At 43.0% G+C, this 24,409-nt stretch overlaps 1 protein-coding gene across 1 annotated transcript; it reads left to right on the top strand.

Moving 5' to 3' along the window:
- Positions 1-2: 2 nt before the first annotated feature.
- On the top strand, positions 3-22,748 carry LOC123453554 (cell surface glycoprotein 1-like). The gene is made up of 16 exons (XM_045130572.1): positions 3-104; positions 3,309-3,415; positions 4,790-4,845; positions 7,831-7,867; positions 8,616-8,685; positions 9,969-11,644; positions 12,078-12,223; positions 12,742-12,796; positions 14,194-14,370; positions 15,989-16,363; positions 16,479-16,674; positions 17,828-17,882; positions 19,754-20,327; positions 20,766-20,911; positions 21,446-21,500; positions 22,640-22,748. Exons 1-16 carry the CDS (start codon positions 3-5, stop codon positions 22,746-22,748), a joined length of 3,936 nt encoding a protein of 1,311 aa, XP_044986507.1.
- The last annotated feature ends 1,661 nt before the right edge of the window (positions 22,749-24,409 follow it).

Below are 24,409 nucleotides of genomic sequence, written 5' to 3'. Positions count from 1 at the left end.
ACATGTATGGGAACACCGCGCTGCATTACGCAGCTCTGAATGATGACTTAGAACTGGCAGATCTACTGCTTGCCTACGATGCAAATATCGAGGCAAAAACAAAGGTAAGATGACCCGACTCTATTTCCACAATCATTAAATAGGTTTGTTTTAACAAAGGCACATGCTGCTCCATTGTTCATATGTGGAATCTCCAGTGTTAACAAAGTGAAATGGTTTGAAATTTTACTCTTGACAGATTTTTCTATTTTTTTTTGTTAATATTTTAGTTATTTATTTGAGAGCGACAGACACAGAGAGAGACAGATAGAGGGAGAGAGAGAGAAAGGGCGCACCAGGGCTTCCAGCCTCTGCAAACAAATTCCAGATGCGTGCGCCCCCTTGTGCATCTGGCTAACGTGGGACCTGGGGAACCGAGCCTCGAACCGGGGTCCTTAGGCTTCACAGGCAAGCGCTTAACCGCTAAGCCATCTCTCCAGCCCCAGATTTTTCTTTTAATATTGGAACTTTTTATTTTTATTTTTTATTTTGGAGGTAGGGTCTCCCCCCACTCCAGTCTATGTGGAATTCCGTATATAGTCACAGGGTGGCCTCGAAATCATGGTGATCCTCTACCTCTGCCTCCTTAGTGCTGGGATTAAAGGCATGTGCCACCATGCCTGGCATTGGAACTTCTTAAAGACGTTTTCGTGGCTACAGCATTATTTCAATGCTTTTGTGGCAAATGATGGAAGAGACATTGAATGTTTTAAAGGTAAAACTTTGTTTAAATATGTTTTTCACCAAGGACTTTGTAATTACTGTAAAACAACACGGAACAGTAAATTATCTAAGAGTTGGGCCTTGTTTTACAACTCTAAATAAATATTTATGACAAATGGAATCCTCGTTAGCATGGATCATCATATAAAAGTGAATGATGGGTGGGAGAGATGGTTTGGAGGTCAAAGGTGCTAGCCCGGGAAGTTTGGGCACCAGGTTTGACTCTCCAGATTCCGTGTAAGCCAGATGTACAACCGTGAGACAAGGGCAGGGCCACAGATGCCCACGAGGTGGCGCAAGCCTCTGGGGATCGATTGTGGTGGCTCATGCCTTTGGACAGTTCTCTCTTGTCTTTTTAAAATTAAAAAAAAAAAATCTTTGAAAGTGAATCATTTCTGAGATGAGGCTGAACTGTAAGAAGGAGTGATGAAAAACAAACAAACAAACAAAAAAACAAACTTTAGGCTCGGTGTGGTGGCACACCCTTTAATCCCAGCACACGGTAGGGAGTGGCAGATGTAGGATGATCTCCATGAGTTTCAGGCCACCCTGAGATTATATAGTGAATTACAGGTCAGCCTGCACTAGAATGCAACCCTACAGTGAAACACCAAAATAAAATAAAATAAATATCAGTATAAAACAAAATAAAAATCGATATAAGAAATCAATCAATAAAGGAAAAATAAAATAAAGCGTTTAGGAAATTGCTACTCGTAGCCTTTGAATAATCAGAGGCTTTCCTTTCAAGGATGTCTTCTCTATTGTCCTCATTCATTTCAACACATTAACAAATATCAAACATGAGCCAGATTTTCTCGCTGAGGATTGTAGCAAGTTAGGAAAGGTTTTTGAATTGAAGGTGTGTGGTATCCACTCAGTGTGTCTGTGATGGTTCTCAAACCCTGCCCTCAGCAGCTTGGCAGTTTTACAGTGGGAGAAACATTCAGTTAATAAGAAGAGCCCTAAGATGGCTTCACAATGCATTGATTGAGAACTTGGGAAGATACCGGTGCAAATGGAGTGGAAGCTAATGTGTTGAAGAAATTCTTGTAGAGGGTGTTGGGCACCGTTTTCATTACACTTAGGTTGTTATCACTTGACTTTTTGCTAAAAGGAAGAGTCCACAGTCACACACTTGCTTTTCCTTAAGCATGTGGAAATGAGCACGGCAGAGGGAAATCTCAAGGGCTGTGGGCTCAACGTTGCTCATAAATACACTGATTTGCCTGCGTGCATGAAGTCCACATTTGAACTGATGGAAACTTGTAAAGAAACTTGCCATGAAAAATAGCACGCAGTCGGGCGTAGTGGTGCTCACCGTTAATCCCAGCCCTCGGGAGGCAGAGGTAGGAGGATCTTCGTGAGTTCAAGGACACCCTGAGACTACATAGCAAATTCCAGGTTAGCCTGAGCTAGCAGGAGACCCCTACCTTGAATAGGCAATAATTGAATGCAGTCTCCTGTGAGTCCATGTGGCATTCTGGTGTCTTAGTAACACACACTACTTATATGGAGGGCCCACGTGAGTTCCAGGTTTCTAGGGACACGCCAGGATATTACCTCACGCCTCCTGCTTTTCCATTCCAGATATTTGACATCGTGGTTCATGATGATTGTGAAATATTGCAAGGTTATCAACTTGATTAATATTAATTTATAAAGATACATGGTTGACAGCAATGTACAGCAGTACATGAGCCTACACGTTCTGTTAGAGATTAAAATTTGGATTGAAGCCAGGCATGGTGGTGCACACCTTTACTCCCAGCTCTTGGGAGGCAGAGGTGGAGGATTGCTGTGTGGTTGAGGCCACCTTGAGATTCAGTAATGAATTCCAGGTCAGCCTGGGTTGGAATAATACCCTACTTAAATCCACCCCCCCCCCAAAATAACATGGTGTGAAGCTTACAAATTAGGCCTGGATCGATGTTTCAGTGGTTAAGGAACTTGCTTGCAAACCATCACAACAGAGGCTTCCTGCTCCAGAAAGCAGATGAAGCTAGATGCAAAAATAGGCACATGCCTCTAGAGTTAGTATGCAGAGGCCTGAGGCCCTGGTGTGCCCATTCTAATTCTGTTCTCTATCATTCTCTGTTTCTAAATAAATAAGTTTTTTGTAACAAAAGATCCCATGTAGCCAGATGCACAGTGATGCATCCAAGATAAAAGGTAGCACACTGTGTTCACATAGTTGTTGTTTTAGTTGGAAAATATCATTCAAGTCCGTCAAAGTGAAATTCCTTAGAGGCAGTGGGTGTTGAGGTGAGTTCCTGAGCGAACTGGAGTGCACGTGTTGATAGTGAGCAGGGGCAGCGCACGTCCCAGCGCAGGAGCGGCCTGTGTGCAGGAGCAGCTCGGGACGAGGACGAGAGGGACTTGTGAGTTACTGTCTACACTCCTCCTTGTGTTCACGACCTCTTTCATGATCTCTACAGTTCAGTGGAGAAATGCATAAATTGTGTAAGTTGTAAATTATCTGTATTATTTTATTTTAATTATTTTATTTGTGTGCCTATTGATTGATTGATTTCTTGTTTTTGTAGGAAGGCTTCACGCCATACCTCCTTGCTCTACAGGAAAACAAAGATTTTATAGCAGAATTTTTGGAACACATGGGCGCAGATATACATGCGGAGGAGCTGCTGGATAGGTATGGTTCCCTCTTGTCAGCTCTGTGCTGTCCTGAGTGGTGGCGCTCACAGAAGTCAGAAGCAGCGAGTAGACAGAAGGAAGACTGACTCATCTCTCACGAATACAGGGGAAGCAATGCAAGGAAGGCTTAGCAAGAACAGTCACTGGTCAGATGAAGCGACAAGACATGCATAGGAGGTTCCTGTCCCTTCTCACCCTGCTGACGCGGGGTCTTTGTGCTCTGCTTTGCTGGTTAGGGAGCTGAGACTGGGAGCAGGTCACCTTCCCTTAGATCCCAGGGAACTCTCTTTCTGTGTGCTCCTTCTGCTTGTGACCCTTTGCCCTTCATTATTTTTCTACGTACAAGCTGCATACAAATTGTAGGTGCCTGAACCTCAACGCGTCTGGGGGTATTTCCCATGGCCTCACTGTTTGGGTGTGAAATACAAAGTACTGAGCACACAGAGTTGAGATCAGTCGATTCTGAGAAGACTGAGGGCTGGAGACAAAAGGAAGCCGTGCTCAGGGCTCTTAGCTTTGCTGGCGACCCCATGAGTGATGGCCCGTTGGTTGTGGCTCTCCAGAGCAGGATCACAGCCCTCTCAATGTTCATCCCAGGGGTGAAGCGCCAAGTGGATCCTAGGCACATAGAGCTGGAGCTCTCAGCTCTTGCCAGGAGAGGGGAGCAGTCGTGAGGCGTGCAGCCCGCGTGGGAGTTGTGGCAAGGGTGTGCGCTGTAAGGACTCAGCATGACAGAGTCACGGTGATTGAGCAGAGACGCAGTGAGGTTGTAGTTTCAACATCCACTCTGCAATTTCCTGATAAGAACCATCTTCAGAATGCCCAAAATGTGCTGTGATGTGAGCGTGGTGGCAGGTGAGGCTGACAGGTAGCAATGCATCTCCTCATCTCCCATACCGAGTGTGGGGGAAGCAGGCTCAGACTCCCAGAAATGCCTATGAGGGTGAGACCCTGGTATGGTGTGGTTCTCCTGGAACCTCGGGCGATCCTTCGTTCCTTCTGAGTAATGAGAGGTACAGGGACCTGTGTGCTGTAAGGAGGGAACTCCCAGTCCCTGCAGCAGCGCAAAGAACAGCCATGGAGAGTCAAGGAGCCAGGAACGCTGAGAGCAAGAATGTGGACTCGGGGAGTGAGCGCGCTTCAGATCACCCCTGTCCTGTGTGTGTGGGTGTGTCTGCCTATGTGTGTCCTTGTGCATGCAGGTATCATACGGAGGTGTGGTTTTAAGATTTTTCCAAGGGAAAATTCTATTCCTATCTTTGACTTCAGAGGAGAAATAAGGAAAGCCATCATCAATCATTACTAATTGCTGAAGAACCCGTGATCGATTGATTTTAATAAGTGCATCCAAGTAACTATCCTTTATTTTTAGGAAACACCGTAAAATGCACCGCAGGAGGATGTGTAAGCATACAGTGCGACATCGAGGTGAGACTGCTCTTTTGTTTTGTTTTGTTTTAATTAAGACAGAATGAGGAGAGAGAGAGTAGGAACGTGCGTGCCAGGGCCTCTAACCACTGCAAGCAAATTCCAGATGCATGAGGTACCATGTGCATCTGGCTTGTATGGGACCTGGAGAATCGAATCTCAGTTCTTAGGCTTCTCAGGCGAGCACCTTAACCACTAAGCCATCTTTCTAGTCTCCGATTGTTTGTTTTTTTCCCCATACTGGGTGTAGTTGCAGGGCCTCAGCCATGTGAGGCCCTTGATCCCTCACTGACCCAAACCCCCAACTCTGGGGAAAAATGCTGACTTTCAGTTATGCCTGCTGCTCTGAATTTACATGGGAAAACAAAAACCGTTGTCATTATACATTTTGCTCATTTATTTATCAACTGACTGGAGTTCAAAGTGAGCTAAGTAATTCTTCCTAGATAATGCAAAGTCAGTTTTTGGTTGATTTTTAATTCCTGAAAACAATCTTAGACACATACATACAATCACTTACAAATATGAGAAAGATTTTAAACATTTTGTATTTCTTTTGCCATTACTACAAAGAAAAAAGGGTATAAAAATGTATTTTAAATCCATTTGTATAATACATACATTTATCATGTATCTGATGATTGTTTATTACAGTGCAGTTATGATTTATCTTTGTAGTGGTTTACAATGATTGCATGTGTAAAATACAAGTTGATGATGTAATGAAGCCATGAATACCTTCAAATGGGATCTGTGGCATACCATACGATACACCATGAAACACTTTATTAATTTCTTGCTTGTTCCTACAATTACCATTGTGTGCTATAACTTTATACCTGTCAGTCTGCACAAACCATACAAGATGCTTTTCCTGAGGTCATTCGGTCACATATTGAGGTGACTATGCCTGCCTGTAATACATTATTTTTTTTTGATTTTTTGAGGTAGGGTTTTACTCTAGCCCAGGCTGACCTGGAATTCACTATGTAGGCTCAGGGTGGCCTGGAACTCACGGCGATGCTCCTACCTCTGTCTCCTGAGTGCTGGGATTAAAGGCGTGCGCCACCATGCCCGGCTGTGATACATTTTAACAGGCTCACTGAATATGTCTTTTAGATCACTCCTCCTCTTTTTTTTTTTTTTGGTCTTTTCAACAAATTCAGCATAGAGACTTCTGAGCAGTCTAGGCACTGTGCCTCTCCTGAGCTGTACCTCCAGCTCCTTTTTGACCTTGCCTTCTTGTGGACTAAATTGGAATATGGTGCCTCTTATTTAACATGCCGAAAGTATACTTTTCAGGGAGATCTGCCCCGTCATGTGAGCTGAAAAAGATCACATCATGCAGGAACACACCACATTCTGCCAAGTCTGTCCCGAAAGTGTTAGTGGTAATGAAACGCTTTCGGTAACTTGCACTTTTAAAAACTGTCTAAAGAGGCGGGCGTGGTGGTGCACGCCATTAATCCCAGCACTTGGGAGGCACAGGTAGGAGGATCAGCATGAGTTCGAGGCCACACTGAGACTACATAGTTCCAGGTCAGCCTGACCAGAGGGAGACCCTACCTTGAAAAAGAAAAAAATAAAATAAAATAAAAAATAGAAAACTGTCTAAAACATCTTTCCTACCTATGTATCCTCTGGAAATAAGACCAGGAAATTAATGGTGTAGATAAATCATAATAATCCTGTGCCATTCATGATGAGTATGCAGAGATTCACTGTTATGATGAGAGGGCTCATTTTCTCAGGAACCATTTTGTAAATAACACTTTCTTCACTATGTGTGGTGATCAGTACTGGCTGCTGGCTAAGGAAGTGCTCCACCACGAGCAACCTCAGCCTCGACTATTTTTTGGACAACCCTCGACTCTCGTCATTGGAAATACCAGGAAGGTCTCACTGGGTGTTTGTGTCCTTCAAATGAAGAGAGAATGCGTTATTTTCTCTTTTAGTGAGAGCCAGCTGCTGGCCTGGGACGAGCGCGTGCGTGGATCCGTGCGCTTGCTGTCAGGCGGTTCTCTGTAGGCTTGTCGCTCTGTCCCCAGTGCCTCCCTCACCATGTCTCGCTGTGAGATCACCGCTCAGCGGTCTTCACTCCAAAGGCAGCGACCCCTCCCGGAGTTCTTTTCATTGATTTATGTTTTTACTTGCACGCGTGCACAATGAAGGGAAGCCAACAGTGACTCTTGCCTCTGCAAGAGAATGTCCATGTTGCGTTATGTGACTGCAGAAAGGAAGCAGGGCTGGCAGACTTTCCAAACGAGCACCTTTCAGCACTGAACCAAATCGCCCTCAATGGTTCCTTTCAAGGGAGATTAAGTGGAGATGAGCGTACATCAGACAGGAGCAGAGCCAGAGCGATGCACTTGTACTAGCGTCTTTCCCGAGGAGGAGTCGGGAGGGTAAGCACTCCGCCCTCCCTTGAGTTTTGCCTCACTGACAACTGGAGATTCATTTCAAACCTCTTGGTTCCTGGTCTATTTCCTGTTTTTATGCTGAGCTGCACAGTGACGTTAGTTCTCCTTCCTTGTGAGAGACTTTCACCCTGAACTGAGCAATTTCAGTGGAAGAGCTGGAGATAATTTTGTGGGGCCAACACAGAACATGAAGTGTTCCTCAAGCCTTCAAGTCCAGGAGAGCAATCGTGTCATGTGCTTGACGCCCTCACCTTGGGATGGGGATTCTGCTGGCGGAGCACCTCATGTCAGGGTGACAGTGCTCAGCTAGAATGGCAGTCGTTGCCCACAGCAGCTTACTTCCACGTGTTAGTCCTTCATTCATTTCTTTCTTCTTCTTATCGTTTTTCATTCCACAATGAAATGGAAGTAAGGCTTCAGGGCATTTTCACCTGCCTATTAATATTATAATGAATGGTGACACGAGATTTGTGTCTAATTATGTCCTACCACTACATCCTTCATGTAATTTCACTATGTTGCATTTTGTATTGCTGTTGTAAAATGTACTTTCCTTTCTCCTCAGAAGCAGCTCGCAGTACTTCTCCGAGCTTCTATCGCAGGTAGGATTTCTTGACCTTCAATATTGTGGAGTCATGGACAACACACAGAGGAGGCACTCTTGATCATTGGGTTTTCTTGCGGACACACATCATGCTATGTGCTTCATGTGTGTCAACTTGTAACCATCACAACAGGCTTACAAAGCATCTGTGCTTCCTGACCTGTTTTTCAAGAACTGGGTAGCTCTGAAGGGAGTGCTGGAACCTGGCTGCTCTGTTGATAACTTCATGATTTTGTTTTAGCAAGTGAGAAACTTCCTGGTCTCCGCAGCATGTTAACCACACTCCCAGGAGCGTTGTCTGCAGCAGACAGGCTCATGGTAGTGTGGACCCCATGCCTCCATGTACAGACGTGGATCTACACTTAGTCTTCAGCAAGGAACAGACACCTGGGAGGGCCTAGTTTATCTTTCTGCCTTGCTGCAGTAAGGGATTTGCTCTCGTTTCGATGACAAATGTGCCATGTCCATGTAGGGAGTGTTCTGGGATACCTTCAAGAGAAGAACATGATATAGACACACAGCGCAGACTCTGCCAATATGCAGCCTGTAGGTGTCCCGTATGGACCTGGTTGGTCTCTGTTGAACTTCCCGCATAGTGAACTGGTAAAGGCATAAATATCTACCAGCTTTGAAAAGGCCACTTTTACTTCATAAATGAAGACCTCTTATTGATTATGTAGAAAAGTGACCTTGTACCACACTATTTTAATAACTAAAGTTACTCATCATCCCCTGTCATTCTGAAGGGCGACCAACAGAGGTGCTCGTGATTCTGAAACTGAAAGAGACGAGCAAGACAATGACTTCAATGCCCAGGTAAAATGCACGTTCTGAAATTCATTGTTTTGTTGTGAATTTTGTTTTGGTAGTGATTAGTTTTAAAATGCGGCAGTTCTCTGCCCAGGATTGTTTATTTGCAAAGTTGTGAAGTTAACACCAATTTAATTATTCATCACTTTGATAAAATTAAATATGACTAGTACAATCATTGAAGTAGTAATGGATGAGGTAGAAAATGTTTTTGAAAGTCCATACTGTACAGGAAAATTGAGTTAGGAATACTTGTCCCACGGACAAATGGACTTTACAGGGCTTTTTACTGACATGACTCATGCCTAAATACATCTAGTAATTATTCAACCACACACATGAGCGTGCCTGTGTCTTATGCCACTCGAATGAAAGACACAGATTCTGAGGCTGAAATCATCTGGCTGACTTTAGAGGAGGAACTGAGAAATTCAACCCGTGTAAAGACTTTTAATCACTGAGCCATTCCCCTCCTCTCTCCCCATTAAACCTTAATAAATCCAATCATCAATGAATGCAACTCTAGAAATTCCCTGAGTTCATTGTGGAAGAAGTTGCATTTGGTCTTTTGAATACCTTTACTCCTGTCCCCCTACACAGAGACTGAGCATGGTAGGTGACGTAGAGCACAACAGAAGGAGACACGGAAGGAAGCCTGTCGTTTGTTGAGATCCCTGAACACTCTGGTTCTTTCACTTGAGAAGAAAGAAAGCAGAATTTATTTCAAAAATCAATGATTGAATATGATAAAATCAATGTAAGGCACAAAAATGTGTTGTAGGGTTGGAGAGATGGCTTAGCAGTTATCGCATTTCTCTGCAAAGCCAAAGGACTCAGGTTCATTCCTCCAGGACCCACATAAACCAGATGCACAAGGTGGCATATGCGTGTGGAGTTTGTTTGCAATGTCTGGATACCCTAGTGCACCCATACTCTATGAATATCTGCCTATGGCTGTCTGTCCATCTCAAATAGCTAAAAATTAAAACCAACACTTTCTTCACTATAATTAAGTCACGGAAAGGAAGTGACAAGCGATAAAAGCAATGAACGGAGGCGGGCGTGATGGCGCACACCTTTAATGCTAGTATTATTGAGGTTGGGATAGGAGGATCCCCGTGAGTTTGAGGCCACCCTTAGACTACATAGTGAATTCCAGGTCAGCCTGGTGTATAGGGGGACCCTACCTGGAAAAACACAATAACAAAATGAAAAGAGAAAAACAAACATAGAAAAGCCATAAAACTTCTTTTTAGTGGAAAGTAACACGACTGCAACTTTCATTAAAGGTTGAACGAGTGAGGAAGAAATGCTTACTTAAGGAACTGACAGGCTCAGAGAAGTTACATCGTAGAGCCGCAGCTACTGTTTCTGCTGCTGCCGACCCTGCTGCCCCTGGTTCTGGTAGCGCAGCTCCTGCCTCCTCTGCCGCTGCTGCTGATGGCACTGATCCTCCTGTTCCTGCTACTCCTGCCCCTCCTGCTTCTCCTGCCCCAACTTCTACTCCTGCCACTACTATCCCTGATGTTGACCCATTCGATTCTCCTGCTCCTTCTGCTTGTGATACTCTGGATGGTTCTGATGCTCCGGATGCACCTCATATTCCTGATGGTACCGATACTCTGCATGGTCCTGATTCTCCAGATGGTCCTGATTCTCTGGATGTTCCCAATCCTCTGCATGATCCTGATACTCCCACTGACCTTTCTGCTCCTGCTGATCATGCTCCCCTTTCTTCTCCTATATATCTGCACCTGCTCTTCCTCCTCGTCTTGCTTGTCTTCTTCCACCTGCCCCTGCCATTCCTCATGCCCCTGTTGTTCCTGCTGCTCCTAGTGATGCTTTGTCCTTACCGTCCTCATGCTCCCCTTGCCTCATCTGCACCGGACACTGCTGATGGTCCGGACACTTATGATGGTCCAGATACTCCTGATGGTGCAGACACTCCTGATGATCCAAACACTACTGATGGTCCGAATATCACTGATGGTAATGATAGTCCCAATGGTCCAGACAATTCTGATCGTCCAGCTAATGCTGATGGTCCAGACACTCCAGATGGTCCGTACATTCCTGATGGCTTGGACACTTCTGATGGCCCAGTATTTCCCGATGGTTCAAAATATCCTGATGTTCCAGACACAGCTAATGGTCCATATACTTCTGATGCTCCAGATAGTACCAATGTTTCAGAATATCCTGATGGTCTGGTCACTCATCATGGTCCAGTAACTTCCAATGCTTCAGATAACCCTGACCTTCCAGTCACTCCTGATGGTCTGGACGCTTGTGATTGTCCAGATACTATTAATGATTCAGACAATACGCATGGTCTGGTCACTCCTGCTGGTCCAGACACTCCTGATGATCTACACACTCCTGGTGGACAGGATAGTCCTGATAGTTCAGATGATCCCGATGGTCCTAACACCTGTGATGTTCCAGTTACTCATGATGGTCCGGATAACCATGATGATCCGGACACTTTGGATGGTCCAGATAATACCGTTGTATTAGATAATCCTGTTGGTCCAGACACTCCTGATGTTTCGGACACTTCTGATGGTCTGGATAAGCCTGATGGTCCAGATAATCCCGATGGTCCAGACACTCGCGATGGTCCAGACACTCCTCACAGTATGGACACTTGTGATGATCCTGATACTTCTGCTGTTCCCGATACTTCTGAGGCTCCCACTACTTCTGTTGGTTTTGAAATTTCTAATGGTTCCAGTACATCTGAGAATCCCCGTGTTTCTGATGGTCCCGATGCTCAGGATGGTCCTGATTCACCTGCACCTCCTGCTGCCCTTCTTGATCCTGCTATTACTGTGGATGCTGATGTTCCTGCCCCTCGTTCTGTTCCTGCCGATGGTCCCGCATCTCCTAAGGCTGCTGACTATGATGATGAAGAACATGCTCTAAAAGCCGTGAAAGACGTTCCAACTAAGGAGAAAAATGATAAGTAAGATGATGGCAATACTTTAGATAATTATTCTTTGCCAAGAAAATTCATTGTAATATGGGCTCATTTTTATGATGACTAATTAATAACCATGTAGATGGCTTTGCGGTTAAGGCACTTGCCTGTGAAGCATCAGAAATCCTGCTCAGATCTCCACATCCCATGTAGCCAGGAGCAATGGTGCAAACATGCAGTGCCACACATGCACACAAGGGGGCACAGGCATTTGATGCATGGTCACAGTGGCTCAAGAAACTGGTCTGCCCGTTCTCTCTGTCTGTCCCTTTCTCAATCTCTCTCAAATTATAAATTACAAAACTGTTAAAATTTTAAGAAATGTGAAAAGGGGAATTTTTGGAATTTTGTCAAACTGTTTTGTAAGCTTGAGGTGTAGAATTAATAGACAACATTATTCTGTTTGACTACCTTGCAGAAATGAAAGTGCTTGTCCTTTGGAGAAAGGAAACAAACATGAAATTACAAAAAGTCCATTGAAAGAATTGGTGAGAATACCAACACCTAAGACATCTAGTGCAGAAATGGACACACCGAAGGGAGTGAGCGGTCATCTCGTGTCAGGTGAAGTCCAGCACACAGGGAGCAGGCTTAACGAGGGAGCTAGGGAATCCAGCCAGGAGGGTAGGCCTTCTGAGCAAGCTTCTTTAGCTTCTGACACATCTCCCAAACCTGTCGCAATCTGTTTCTTACTGTATCTACCTGATTTTATAATCATTATTTACCTAGGATTCTCTGTTAAAGTAAGATAAATGGTGTCATCTATTCACTTAGGATTGCTTTAAAAATATGTTACACACAGCCGGGAACCATGCTGCACACCTTTAGTCCCTGAACTTGGGAGACAGATGTAGGAGGATCACTTTGAGGTCAAGGCCTCCCTGAGAATATAGTGAATTCAGGTCAGCCTGGGCTAGAGTGAGACCCTACTTCAAAAAAAAAACCTGCATATATTACACATTATACAAACATCATCAGTAGACATTTCCTCAGAATATGAATGAGGGAAGCTAAAAATGCATATTACACACACATAAAAATGACTCATATATTATTTCCTTCTCCTTTTCTCCATGATGCAGATTCCACCATCAGAATGGAACGTAATAATCAAGCATTTTCATACAAATGCCTAATGTAAGTTAAAATTAAGGACAATGATGTAGTTACAAAAGTAATTCTAGAAATGGCAAAACCTAAAGTATTGTTACAAAGAAATCCAAAAGTAGGAATAATTAAAAGGTATAATTACAGTATCCTACTGTTATTTATTTCTTGATGTGTTTTATTTATTTGAACAAGAGTGAGTCAGACACACACACATATGTACATATGTATATGTACATACACAGAGAGAGGGACAGAGAGAAAGTATGATTAGGGGTGCTAGGGCCTCCAGCCACTGAAGCTGATTTCCAGATGCATATGTCCCCTTGTGAATCAGCCTTACATGGGTCCTGAGGAATAGAACCTGTGGATTGTTTGGCTTTGCATGCAGGTGCCTTAACTGCTCAGCCATCTGTGCACTTCGCGTTATACTACTTTTAAATCCCTAAGTTGTTCTTACTGCAGAAATGAAAGGGTACACTCCCAGTACTGAGTTGATGGTGTTTTTTCGTTTGTTTCTGGTTGGTTTTGGCTTTTCAAAGTAAGGTTTCTCTATAGCCCAGGCTGACCTGGAATGCATCATTTGAGGTCTCAGGGTGCCCTGAAACTCACAGTAATTATCCTATCTCTGCCTCCCAACTGCTGGGATTAAAGGAGTGTGCCACAAAACCCAACTCCATGCTACATTTCACATCATTTATATTGAACATTGTTACATTTGAAAAGAAAACCAAAATATGGTGTAAATCGCTAATGCATCACTCCCGTCACTGCGTCATTTGTTATATTCAGTGAGGTCGATCCTGTGAGGGTAGCATTCACAAGTAATATGACATCGTCTCTGTTTGCATTCATCTGTTTTCGTTTCCATTGAAGTATCTAGACATCATAGGCACCATGTGTCTGGTGTCTCTTATCTCCATGGTTGATGCCCCTCATTGTTCATCCCCTTGTTTACATTGTTGTCCATGTAAAGACGTCCTTGAGCTCAGTTACAACTTCTCGCATAAGCCTCGTGTACCACATACTATCAATTGTACCTGTGTCCATTTTATGATCAGAGAATATATCTTTCCTTGCCATTTCCTGGTAATTCTCATGTTAAAAATTCGTTTAAAGATAAGTAGGTCTAGGAGAGATGACTAAGCCAATAAGGCGCTTGCCTTCAAATCCAAATGGCACAGGCACAATTCCCAGGAGCCATGTGAGCCTGCGGCAGAAGGTGGCACTTGCATCTGGAGGTCATTCGCAGTGGTTGGAGTGCGCGCCTCACCCCGTCTCTCCTACCTGCCACATGCTCTGTCTCTCTAGAACAAAGGAAAACGGTTGAAAAAACAATCAGTGGAGGAGTGGAATTTTCCCCTATTGTTTTGTAATCTTCTTAGAAGAAACAGTAGAAAACATTGACTTTCATGAATCTCTTAAAGGAATGGAGCCCCCTGCCCTCTGGCAGAAGAAAAGAAAAGTGAAAATAGCAAATTCACTACAAGCGAATCCGTGTCTGCATCAACCAGCGCGGGGTCTCCTTTTGAAATGGGGACTGTGCCCGAACCGCAAGTTGACGGCAGTCACGTGTCCGGTGATCTACACCGAACTGGGAGAAGGTAAGACCACCGATTATTCCTTTCCCTCAACAGGAATTGTAAACTGCTCAGTTTCTCTGGAAATTGTGCAGATTCATGTCCTCTTCATTCAAAGTAGGAGGGTGCTCAGCTCCATCCCATTGCTGAGTGGTGCAGGAAGATGGACCCCAGGCACACTGACGAGCAGGAGCAGTGATGATGGAAGTTTGGCTGTAGTGGATATTGACACCTAACACCTTTGACAATGTTTCCCCATCAACGGATTCAAGAACTACTTAGAAGTGAAGGGCACTGGACAACGGAGAGATTTCTTTTTACATCATTCTTTTGAGAAATGATTGCAATCTTTGGACATGATGCAGTAGAGAAAGAAATTTGTGTTCTAATTGAACTGACATTTTATTTCCAAGTGTTAGAAATCTAGATCCAGCCAGTTTCATGTGCATGCCTATGGACATAATTCCTTACTGTATCTGTACACACATGAAAGGCAGGATCAACATGTTAGGAAAATCATGCAGTTTTCTTTTTGTGACCCTGGGGTACTCCGTTAGTATAATATTTTCCACTTCTATCCACCCATTTCCTATATAATTAATAATTTCATTGTCTTTAGAGTTGGATAAAATTCCATATGTGTGTGTATGTGTGTATACTCAATTTCTGTCCTATCATCAGTAGATGGATGTCTAAGGAGATTTTACCCTTTAGTCTTTGTTCAAGTAGATTGGAGACCATAAGATGGAATCTGGAGGTGTTGATAAACGTTCTCCAAAGAATCCTTTTGCCTAGCTGGGTGTTGTAGAGCACGCCGTCAGGGGAGTGGGAGTTAGGAGGATCGCTGTGATTTTGAGTACAGCCACAGAGTACATAGTGAATCACAGGTCAACCTGGGCTGACAGCAAGACGCAACCTTGCAAAACAAAACATAACATCCATGAAAGTAGAAAGCAGGCCATGGTGGAGCAAAGACACAGTGGTGGAAATGAGTGTGGGGTTGAACAGAGGGTGGAGGTAACAAAAACATATCTAGTTCGAAAAACACATTGAAATCTACATTTCACTGTATCTGATCATGTTTAGTCAGTCAATTCCGACTGAAATTGCAGGTCACTGATAATTGTGGAGTAGTTTACAAAAGCAGGATCTTAATGGAATTCAACATGCAATTGATGTGTTGACATGAAAGTATCAGGAATCAGGGGTTTTGACTTAAATTATGTAATTAACATTCAGACACTAGAGACAAATGTGTCATTTATTGTGCTTTTTGTAATGAGTAGCAATAACTTTAAATGAAGACATGGCTTAGATGTTAAGTGTTTGCCTTTGATACCTAAGAAAACCTGTTCACCTCCAGGCCTCACATGCAGATGCAGTGAGTCAAGCATACACTGTTGCGCATGCACACAAGGGGAAGGGTGCATCTGGCATTGGTTCCCAGGGGCTGAGAGCCCTGGATTGTCTGTTTTCTGTATAGTGGTCTTTTTATCTGACCCCCAAAAAAATAAATAATAATGAAAGTGTTAAATTTGAAAAATATATATACAGGGTACATGTGTGTAATTTTCCCTAATTGTTTTGCAACCTTGATGAGTAGACTTACTACAAAACATTGTTTTCTACGATTAACTTGCAGAAATGAAAGAGCCTATCCTTTGGAGAAAGGAAATAAAAGTGCAATTACAAAAAGTCAATTGAGAGAATTGGTGAGAATACCAACACGTGAGACATCCACTTCAGACATGGACTCTCCTTACGGTCCTGACACTTCTGGTGTCCCAGATACTCTTGATGGTCCGGACACCCACGATGGTCTGGACACTTGTGATGGTCCAGATACTACCACTGTTTCAGATCATCCTGATGGTCTGGACACCCCTGATGGTACAGACACTTCTGATGGTCCACATAATCCTGATGGTCCAGACATTCCTGATGGTCCGGACACTCCTGATGGTCCAGATATTCCTGTTGGTTCAGATAATCCTCATGATCCGGACACTCCCAGATGGTCCAGACATTCCTTTCAGTCTGGGCACTTCTGATGATACTGACACCTCTGATGTTCCTGATACCTCTGAGGGTCCCATTACTCCTGTTGGTCCCATAAATTCTGATGGTTGCAGTACTTCTGAGAGTCCCCGTGTTTCTCATGGTCCCAATGCTCAGGATGGTCCAGAATCTCCTGCTCCTCTTGCTGCCCTTCTGGATCCTGCTATTTCTGAGGAAGCTGATGTTCCTGCCCCTCTTTCTGTTCCTGCCGATGGTCCGGCATCTCCTAATGCTGCTGACTATGATGATGAAGAACATGCTCTACAAGTTGTAAAAGTCGTTCCCACTAAGGAGAAAAATGATAAGTAAGTTGATGGCAATAATTTAATAATTATTCTTTGCCAAGAAAATTCATTCTAATATGGGCTCATTTTTATGATGACTAAATAATAACCATGTAGATGGCTTTGCGGTTAAGGGACTTGCCTGTGAAGCATCAGAAATCCTGCTCTGATCTCGACATCCCATGTATCCAGGAGCAATGGTGCAAACATGCAATGTCACACATGCACACAAAGGGGGCACAGGCGTTTGATGCATGGTCACAGTGGCTCAAGAAACCTGGTCTGCCCATTCTCTCTTGTCTGTCCCTTTCTCCATCTCTCTCAAATTATAAATTACAAAACTGTAAAATTTTAAGTAATGTGAAAGGGGCATATTTGGAATTTTGTCATCCTTGTTTTGTAACGTTGTGGTGTAGAATTAATAGCACAACATTATTCTGTATGACTACCTTGCAGAAATGAAAGTGCCTGTCCTTTAGAGAAAGTAAACAAACATGAAATTACAAAAAGTCCATTGAACGAATTGGTGAGAACATCAACACCTAAGACATCTACTGCAGAAATGGACACATTGGTGGAAGTGAACTTTCATCGCGTGTCAGGTGAAGTCCAGCACACAGGGAGCAGGCTTAATGATGGAGCTAGGGAAGTCAAGCCAAGACGGCACGCTTTGTGAACAAGGCTACTTTAGCTTCTGAAACACCTCCCAAATGTGTAACGATCTGTTTCTTACTGCATCTACCTGAATTTATAACCATTTTCTGCCTAACATTCTCTGTTAGACTAAGATCAATGAGAGCCAAGATGTGATCTATTCAATTATCTGAGCTTTAAAAATGCATTACACACAGCTAGGCACCATGCTGCTCACCTTTAGTCCCCACACTTGGCATGCAGAGGTAGGAGGATCACTTTTGAGTTCAAGGCCACCCTGAGAAAACAGTGAATTGCAGGTTATCCTGGGCTAGAGTGAGACCCTACGTAAAAGTCAAATTATCTGTATATGTATGTTACACATTATACAAACATCATCAGTAGACATTTCCTCAGAATATGAATGAGGGAAGCTAAAAATGCATATTACACACACATAAAAATGACTCATATATTATTTCCTTCTCCTTTTCTCCATGATACAGAGTCCACTGTCAGATTGGAACGTAATGATCAAGCATTTTCATACAAATGCCACAGGTAAGTTAAAATTAATCAGAATGATGTAGCTACGAATGTAACTCTAGAAGTGACGAAACCTAAAATTGTGTTACAAATAAATACACAACTAGGAATAATTAAAAGGTATAATTACAGTATCCTACCGTTTTCTATTCATTGATTGGTTTATTTGTTTGAAACAGATTGAAAGTGTCTGATATATATATGTATATATATGTATATGGAGAGAGAGAGGGAGAGAAAGAGAGAGAGAGAGAGACACGTGCGTAGAGATATTGAGTTTGGGGGATCTAGGGCCTCCAGCCTCTGCCAACGAATTCCACATGCCTGCGTAACCTTGTGAATCAGACTTACATGGGTCCTGAGGAATTGAACCTGTGGATTCCTTGGCTTTGCATGCAAGTGCCTTAACTGCTAAGCCATCTGTGCACCCCAAATTCTCCTACTTTTAAATGCCTAGTTGTTATTACTGCTGAAATGAAAGGGTACATTCCCTGTACTGAGTTCATGTTGTTTTTTGTTTGTTTCTGTTTGGTTGTGGCTTTTCAAAGTAAGGTTTCTCTATAGCCCAGGCTGACATGGAATGCACCATGTGGTGTCTCAGGGTGGCCTGAAACTCACAGTCATCCTCCTAGCTCTACCTCCAAACTGCTGGGATTAAAGGAGTATGCCACAAATCCAACCTTTTCTGTGTGTGTGTGTGTGTGTGTGTGTGCCTATACCGTATTTTTTTCCTATCATCAGTAGATAGATGCCTAAGGAGATATTACCCTTTAGTTTTTATCAGAGTGGATTGAAGACCATGAGATGGAATCTGGAGGTGTTGATAAAAGTTCTCAACAGAATCCATTTGGCTACCTAGGTGTTGTGCAGGACGCCTTTGATTCCTGCAAATGGGAGTGGGACCTAGGAGGATCTGTGTGATTTTGAGTACAACCAGAGTGTACGTAGTGAATCACAGGTCAACCAGAGCTGAGAGCGATATCCAACCTTGCCAAACAAAACAAAACATAATAAAAAATCCATGAAAATAGAAAGCAGGCCATGGTGGGGCAAGGAAACAATGGTACAAATGAGTATGGGGTTGAACAGAGGGTTGATATAACAAAAACATACCTAGTTTGAAAAACACATTGAAATCTAATTCATCTCCCTATATCTGATCATGTTTAGTCAGTTAATTCGGACTGGAATTGCAGGTGACTGAGTATTCTGGAGTAGTATGCAAAAGCAGTATCTTAATGGAATTCAACATGCAAATGATGTGCTGACATGAAAGTATCAGGAATGGAGGTTTAGATTTCAATTATGTAATTAACAACATTCAGACAACACTAGAGAGAAATGTGTCATTCTTTGTGCTTTTTGTTGTGCGTTTTCTTAGTAGCAATAACTTTAAATGAAGACATGACTTAGCGGTTAAGTGTCTGCCTTTGAAGCCTAAGAAAACCTGATCCTCTCCGGGTCTCACATGGAGATGCAGTGAGTTAAGCATGCACTGTTGCGCATGCACACAAGGCAAAGGGTGCATCTGGCATTGGTTCCCAGTGGCTGAGAGCCCTAGATTGTCTGTTGTCTGTCCAGTGGTCTTTTTTACTGACCCCCCCACAAATAAATAATAATGAAAGTGTTAAATTTGAAAAATATATAAACAGGGTAAATGTGTGTAATTTTCCCTAATTATTATGCAACCTTGATGAGTAGACTTATTACAAAACATTGTTTTCTACGATTAACTTGCAGAAATGAAAGAGCCTATGCTTTGGAGAAAGGAAATAAATGTGCAATTACAAAAAGTCAATTGAGAGAATTGGTAAGAATACCAACACGTGAGACATCCGCTTCAGAAATGGACTCTCCTTACGGTCCTGACACTTCTGGTGTCCCAGATACTCTTGATGGTCCGGACACCCACGATGGTCAGGACACATGTGATGGTCCAGATACTACCACTCTTTCAGATCATCCTGATGGTCCGGACACCCCTGATGGTACAGACATTTCTGATGGTCCACATAATCCTGATGGTCCAGATATTCCTGATGGTGCGGACACTCCTGATGGTCTGGATATTCCTGTTGGTTCAGATAATCCTCATGATCCGGACACTCCCGATGGTCCAGACACTCCTTACAGTCTGGGCACTTCTGATGATCCTGATCGCTCTGATGTTCCTGATGCTTCTGAGGGGCCCAGTACTCCTGTTGGTCCCATAACTTCTGATGGTTGCAGTACTTCTGAGAGTCCCCGTGTTTCTCATGGTCCCAATGCTCAGGATTGTCCTGAATCTCCTGCTCCTCTTGCTGCCCTTCTGGATCGTGCTATTTCTGAGGAAGCTGAGGTTCCTGCCCCTCTTTCTGTTCTTGCTGATGTTCCCGCATCTCCTAATGCTGCTGACTATGATGATGAAGAACATGCTCTACAAGTTGTAAAAGTCGTTCCCACAAAGGAGAAAAATGATAAGTAAGATGATGGCAATAATTTAGGCTAGATAATTATTCTTTGCCAAGAAAGATTCTTTGTAATTTGGGCTCTTTTTTATGATGACTAATTAATAACCACGTAGATGGCTTTTCGGTTAAGGGGCTTGCCTGTGAAGTGTAAGAAATCCTGCTCAGATCTCGAGATCCCATGGAGCCAGGTGCAGTGATGCAAACATGCAATGTCACACATGCACACAAGGGGGCACAGGCGTTTGATGCATGGTCACAGTGGCTCAAGAAACTGGTCTGCCCATTCTCTCTATGTCTGTCCCTTTCTCCATCTCTCTCAAATTATAAATTACAAAACTTAAAACTTTAAGAAATGTGAAAGGGGCATTTTTGGAATTTTGTCATATTGTTTTGTAACGTTGTGGTGTAGAATTAAGAGACACCATTATTTTGTATGACTACCTTGCAGAAATGAAGGTGACTGTCCTTTGGAGAAAGTAAACAAACGGGAAATTACAAAAAGTCCATTGAACGAATTGGTGAGAACATCAACACCTAAGACATCTACTGCAGAAATGGACACGTTGATGGAAGTGAACGGTCATCGTGTGTCAGGTGAAATGCAGCACACAGGGTGCAGGCTTAATGATGGAGCTAGGGAATCAAACCAATACGGCACGCTTTGTGAACAAGCTACTTTAGCTTCTGAAACACCTCCCAAATGTGTTTCGATCTGATTCTTACTGCATCTACCTGAATTTGTAACCATTTTCTGCCTAACATTCTCTGTTAGACTAAGATCAATGAGAGCCAAGATGTGATCTATTCAATTATCTGAGCTTTAAAAATACATTACACACAGCTGGGCACCATGCTGCAGACCTTTAGTCCCCACACTTGGGATGCAGAGGTAGGAGGATCACTTTGAGTTCAAGGCCACCCCGAGTAAACAGTGAATTGCAGGTTAGCCCGGGCTAGAGTGAGACCCTACTTAAAAAACAAATTATCTGTATATGTATGTTACACATTATACAAACATCATCAGTAGCCATTTCCTGAGAATATGAATGAGGGAAGCTAAAAATGCATATTACACACACATAAAAATGACTCATATATTATTTCCTTCTCCTTTTCTCCATGATACAGAGTCCACTGTCAGATTGGAACGTAATGATCAAGCATTTTCGTACAAATGCCACAGGTAAGTTAAAATTAATGAGAATGATGTAGCTACGAACGTAATTCTAGAAGTGGTGAAACCTCAAATTTTATTACAAATAAATCCACAACTAGGATTAATTAAAAGGTATAATTACAGTATCCTACCATTTTCTATTCATTGATTGGTGTGTTTGCTTGAAACAGATTGAAAGAGTCAGATATATATATGTATATATATGAATATGGAGTGAGTGAGGGAGAGAAAGAGAGAGAGAGATAGACACGGGCACAGAGAGATTGATTGGCGGATCTAGAGCCTCCAACCTCTGCCGAGGAATTCCACATGCATGCGTCCCCTTGCGAATCAGACTTACATAGGTCCTGAGGAATTGAACCTGTGGATTCCTTGGCTTTGCATGCAAGTGCCTTAACTGCTAAGCCATCTGTGTACCCCAAATTTTCCTACTTTTAAATGCATAGTTGTTTTTACTGCAGAAATGAAAGGGTACACTCCCTGTACTGAGTTCATGTTGTTTTTTGTTTGTTTCTGTTTGGTTTTGGCTTTTCAAAGTAAGGTTTCTCTATAGCCCAGGCTGACTTGGAATGCACCATGTGGTGTCTCAGGGTGGCCTGAAACTCACAGTCATCCTCCTAGCTCTACCTCTAAACTGCTGGGATTAAAGGAGTGTGCCACAAAATCCAACCCTATCATGTGTGTGTGTGCCTATACCCTATTTTTTTCCTATCATCAGTAGATAGATGTCTAAGGAGATATTACCCTTTAATTTTTAGCAGAGTGCATTGAAGACCATGAGATGGAATCTGGAGGTGTTGATAAAAGTTCACAAAAGAATCCATTTGGCTACCTAGGTGTTGTGCAGGACGCCTTTGATTCCTGCAAATGGGAGTGGGACCTAGGAGGATCTCTGTGAGTTTGAGTACAACCAGAGTGTACGTGTGAATCACAGGTCAACCAGAGCTGAGAGCAAGATCCAACCTTGCCAAACAAAACAAAACAAAATAACAAATCCATGAAAATAGAAAGCAGACCATGGTGAGGAAAGAAACAATGGTACAAATGAGTATGGGGTTGAACAGAGGGTTGATATAACAAAAACATACCTAGTTTGCAAAACACATTGAAATCTAATTCATCTCCCTGTATCTGATCATGTTTAGTCAGTTAATTCTGACTGGAATTGCAGGTGACTGCGTTTTCTGGAGTAGTATGCAAAAGCAGTATCTTAATGGAATGCAACATGCAAAGGATGTGCTGACAAGAAAGTAGCAGGAATGGAGGTTTAGCCTTCAATTATTTAATTAACAACATTCAGACAACGCTAGAGAGAAATGTGTCATTCTTTGTGCTTTTTGTTATGAGTAGCATTAACTTTAAATGAAGACATGGCTTAGCTGTTAAGTGTTTGCCTTTGAAGCCTAAGAAAACCTGTTCCCCTCCAGGTCTCACATGCAGATGCAGTGAGTTAAGCATGCACTGTTGTGCATGCCAAAAGGCCAAGGGTGCATCTGGCATTGGTTCCCAGTGGCTGAGATTGTCTGTTCTCTGTCTAGTGGTCTTCTTATCTGACCCCTACCCCACCAATAAATAATAATGAAAGTGTTAAATTTGAAAAATGTATAAACAGGGTAAATGTGTGTAATTTTCCCTAATTGTTTTGCAACCTTGATGAGTAGATTTATTACAAAACATTGTTTTCTATGATTAACTTGCAGAAATGAAAGAGCCTATCCTTTGGAGAAAGGAAATAAAAGTGCAATTACAAAAAGTCAATTGAGAGAATTGGTGAGAATACCAACACGTGAGACATCCACTTCAGAAATGGACTCTCCTTACGGTCCTGACACTTCTGGTTGTCCAGATCCTCTTGATGGTCTGGACACCCACGATGGTCTGGAGACTTGTGATGGTCCAGACACGACCACTGTTTCAGATAATCCTGATGGTCCATACAGCCCTGATGGTACAGACACTTTTGATGGTCCACATAATCCTGATGGTGCAGACATTCCTGATGTACCAGACACTACTGATGGTGCGGATATTCCTGTTGGTTCAGATAATCCTCATGATCCTGACACTCCCGATGGTCCAGACACTCCTTACAGTCTGGGCACTTCTGATGATCCTGATCCCTCTGATGTTCATGATACTTCTGAGGGGCCCAGTACTCCTGTTGGTCCCATAACTTCTGATGGTTGCAGTACTTCTGAGAGTCCCCGTGTTTCTCATGGTCCCAATGCTCAGGATGGTCCTGAATCTCCTGCTCCTCTTGCTGCCCTTCTGGATCGTGCTATTTCTGCGGAAGCTGATGTTCCTGCCCCTCTTTCTATTCCTGCCGATGGTCCCGCATCTCCTAATGCTGCTGACTACGATGATGAAGAACATGCTCTACAAGTTGCTAAAGTCGTTCCCACTAAGGAGAAAAATGATAAGTAAGATGATGGCAATAATTTAGGCTAGATAATTATTCTTTGCAAAGAAAGCTTCCGTCTAATTTGGGCTCATTTTTATGATGAATAATTATTAACCACGTATATGGCTTTTCGGTTAAGGTGCTTGCCTGTGAAGCGTAAGAAATCCTGCTCTGATCTCGAGATCCCATGGAGCCAGGTGCAGTGATGCAAACATGCAATGTCACACGTGCACACAAGGGGGCACAGGAATTTGATGCATGGTCACAGTGGCTCAAGAAACTGTCTGCCCATTCTCTCTCTGTCTGTCCCTTTCTCCATCTCTCTCAAATTATAAATTACAAAACTTAAAATTTTAAGTAATGTGAAAGGGGAATTTTTGGAATTTTGTCATAACGTTTTGTAACGTTGAGGTGTAGAATTAATAGACCACATTATTCTGTATGACTACCTTGCAGAAATGAAAGTGCCTGTCCTTTGGAGAAAGTAAACAAACGTGAAATTACAAAAAGTCCA

The sequence above is a fragment of the Jaculus jaculus genome, chromosome 12 (assembly GCF_020740685.1).
Source record: "Jaculus jaculus isolate mJacJac1 chromosome 12, mJacJac1.mat.Y.cur, whole genome shotgun sequence".
In the NCBI taxonomy this organism is placed as follows: domain Eukaryota; kingdom Metazoa; phylum Chordata; class Mammalia; order Rodentia; family Dipodidae; genus Jaculus; species Jaculus jaculus.
The sequence above is the reverse complement of the archived record's forward strand: the minus strand, read 5'-3'. Positions and strand labels throughout refer to the sequence as shown.

Excerpts from the sequence above, each read along its gene's own strand:
- LOC123453554 (XM_045130572.1), top strand. The coding sequence starts at position 3 with ATGTATGGGAACACCGCGCTGCATTACGCAGCTCTGAATGATGACTTA. Across the intron at positions 4,846-7,830 it reads GCATACAGTGCGACATCGAG|AAGCAGCTCGCAGTACTTCT; the intron begins GTGAGACTGCTC and ends CTTTCTCCTCAG. Across the intron at positions 17,883-19,753 it reads TTTTCATACAAATGCCACAG|ATACTCTTGATGGTCCGGAC; the intron begins GTAAGTTAAAAT and ends CTGGTGTCCCAG.